We start from the raw sequence: 2,564 nt of genomic DNA on the forward strand, positions 1-2,564 counted from the left end.
TGTTGCCAATGCATTTGTTGTCTGCTTGGAGAATGTCACACTCAACTACGAAAGAGATTCTCCATTGTGTGAGATTGGAAGTTCAGCTGCTTCTTTCAATTTCTTAAATAGAAATGCCTTTGTTATTTCCGTTCCAGCAGACGCATGTAACATGGTGGAGAATCTTGGTATTAGTCGTGCTACATTGATCAACAGTGATTTTTTCTTACAATCAATGGGTTTCTTCAGTGCGTGTATAGACAATATGTACGAAGTACCTTCATTGTCTTGGACGCATTCCCAGTGAGAGAGTAATAACCAGTGGATTCTCTTGATTCATGCTATAGGTGTTTACCATGCATCCAAATTGCGTGAATGCAACCGGCAGCAGGAGTAAATAGGAGTCGTATCCCATCGTCATCTATGTCCTTTCATGACTAAAATCTTCATCAAGTGCAACTCTGTAGCAAGAAGAATTCATGAATTGTTTCTTGAGAATTTATGATGTCTTATTTTCCAAATACATATTATGAAAGCTAGAGGGGCTTCCACACCTAACCTAGTAGAGGGTGTTAGGGGCAGAACCAGCAGGCCCACCATATCCAGTTTAAGCTGGAAAAGTTATCCGATCTTCTCGTGGACTCAGTTTAAATAAAAAAGAGGCTGATATAATATATTTCTATAGGAAATTGTGTTCATCATTCATCTTTAATGGATGATAAAAATCAAAGTGCTATAGAAAATACATTTCTCGTCTTTTCCGAAGCCTGTATCATCTTCAATTCCTTTTCTATCTTTCTTTCTTTTCTTCTTCTTTTTGTTTTTGGGGTAAAGAATGAATTGTAGACCAGTCTTCAAACCCGACTTTCCATAAACCACCCTCTTTCTGACCACTAAATTAATAATAAGCGGTGAGCCTAAATTGCTTGCTTATTACTACTGTTTCTCTAGCCTTTTCTCTCTGTCTTCAGTCATTTCGTCCAATTACATGGTTTGCTTGAGGGGTAGCATCCTTAAATAGTTCAGGCTCTCAAATTAGCTCAAAGTGTATCCTCATCTGCAGTATCTTCATTTTATCATAAACTGATAGCTTTCAGACAAAGGTAAAAAAAGAGAAAATACATAAACAATTGCGATAATTTAGAAATATATTCGGAGAGGACATGAGATTAAATAGGGAAAAGCATGCACTATACACTATGAGGACAGTCCTTTCGTCTTCTGAAGACTTTTCTGTTTGCCAGCCATCTTTTTCTGTATGGTGACTAAAAGCATATGTTAAATTGCCAAACATGAAACAATATACTGCTTTAAGACTTCTTTTTTACTTGTTCTTTTTATCAACATATTTCAATTTTAGCTCAATATGTGGTGCATGCAGTGCTTCAACTCATTCGATGCTTCTCTCGACTGCTTATTGGTTTATGTTCTTATTATTCCATACCCTCTCCAATGATTATTGTATAATGATTATTATATAACTCGTCCTTTCATAAATGCAGGAAAACAGAGTGTATTAGAAAGTAATGCATCGCAAAGTATAAGCTCAGATACAGATCTTACTGCAGTACTGAATGCTTGGTATATGGCTGGCTTTCATACTGGCAGGCAAGCTTTTTCTGGTCTATTTATATCAATCATTTCTTGTGACAATGCAAAGTTTCTGAAGTTGACTGGCAACAAAAGTCTAGAATTGGCATAAAACAGCATTAATATCGTTTACCAGTGCTCTTCATTTTCATACACCAAATGACTTCTGAACAAAATAATGCCATATTTTATTTGTGATGCAGGTATCTCTCTGAGAAGTCTAGGAAGAATGCAAACGCATAGCCTCATCTTCGCCATCAAAGACTCAGAATATCATCGAAGATAAAAGAGTACTATGTGAGATGTCCCCTAGGCAATTTGTCATTACTGTTTAACTTGAACCAAGCTCTTGAAGCTCCAAAAGGAAGTCGCTATCGCGTTATAAACTAAATGTTGATGAATCAATCCCTTGATGCCCCACCTCAAATAGAATTCATATCCTCTTGATATCTGGCGTTTTCGATATCTTCAGGTGAGATTCATCCGGAAAGAGGGGAGAGATGCACGTTGCCGCCTCTTTTTTTTTTAAATTACTTTTGATATATCTGCCAATTTCGAAAGATCCTTATCCGATTTGAAGTTGCATCTTTGGCTCTTCTACATTGGCACTTTTGCATTAGTCCTTGGACATGTCAAAATTTTGTAGGTTGTGTGTTTGTTCTGCTAATAGAAGCTGAGCTTTCTTAGTTCTTACTTTAACCTCTTATTTGCTCTTGGTATTATCATTGAAGCTTGAATGCTATTGTTCTTGATTGGGACTTTGATACTAGCCGCGTCAATTTTTTCTACAAGCACGCTCCGCACGTGGCCCCCAGCAGCTAAATGCTTCGTTTGGATACCATTGTGTTTTCTTTGTTGTGTTTTTGTAAAAAAACATCATGGTGTTGTGTTTTTTCCTTAAAACGTTTTCAAACCACCTTTGGTCAACACGAGTTTGACCCATTAAAATATTAGTATTAAACATATTATTAATATATTATATATTAATTATAATA

At 36.3% G+C, this 2,564-nt stretch overlaps 1 protein-coding gene across 2 annotated transcripts in view; it reads left to right on the forward strand.

Moving 5' to 3' along the window:
- The window catches only part of LOC109825843, a 6,573-nt gene extending 4,255 nt beyond the window's left edge, over positions 1-2,318 (forward strand). Inside the window, exons 5-6 of one of the 2 annotated variants that reach the window (XM_020392748.1) lie at positions 1,482-1,587; positions 1,773-2,318. In XM_020392748.1, the coding sequence (XP_020248337.1) occupies positions 1,482-1,587; positions 1,773-1,812 (146 nt within the window). In that variant the 3' untranslated portion in view covers positions 1,813-2,318. The remainder of the gene's footprint in view (positions 1-1,481; positions 1,588-1,772) is intronic. The other variant, XM_020392747.1, reaches the window with a different exon arrangement.

Source organism: Asparagus officinalis, chromosome 10, assembly GCF_001876935.1.
Source record: "Asparagus officinalis chromosome 10, Aspof.V1, whole genome shotgun sequence".
Taxonomy (NCBI): Eukaryota; Viridiplantae; Streptophyta; class Magnoliopsida; order Asparagales; family Asparagaceae; genus Asparagus; species Asparagus officinalis.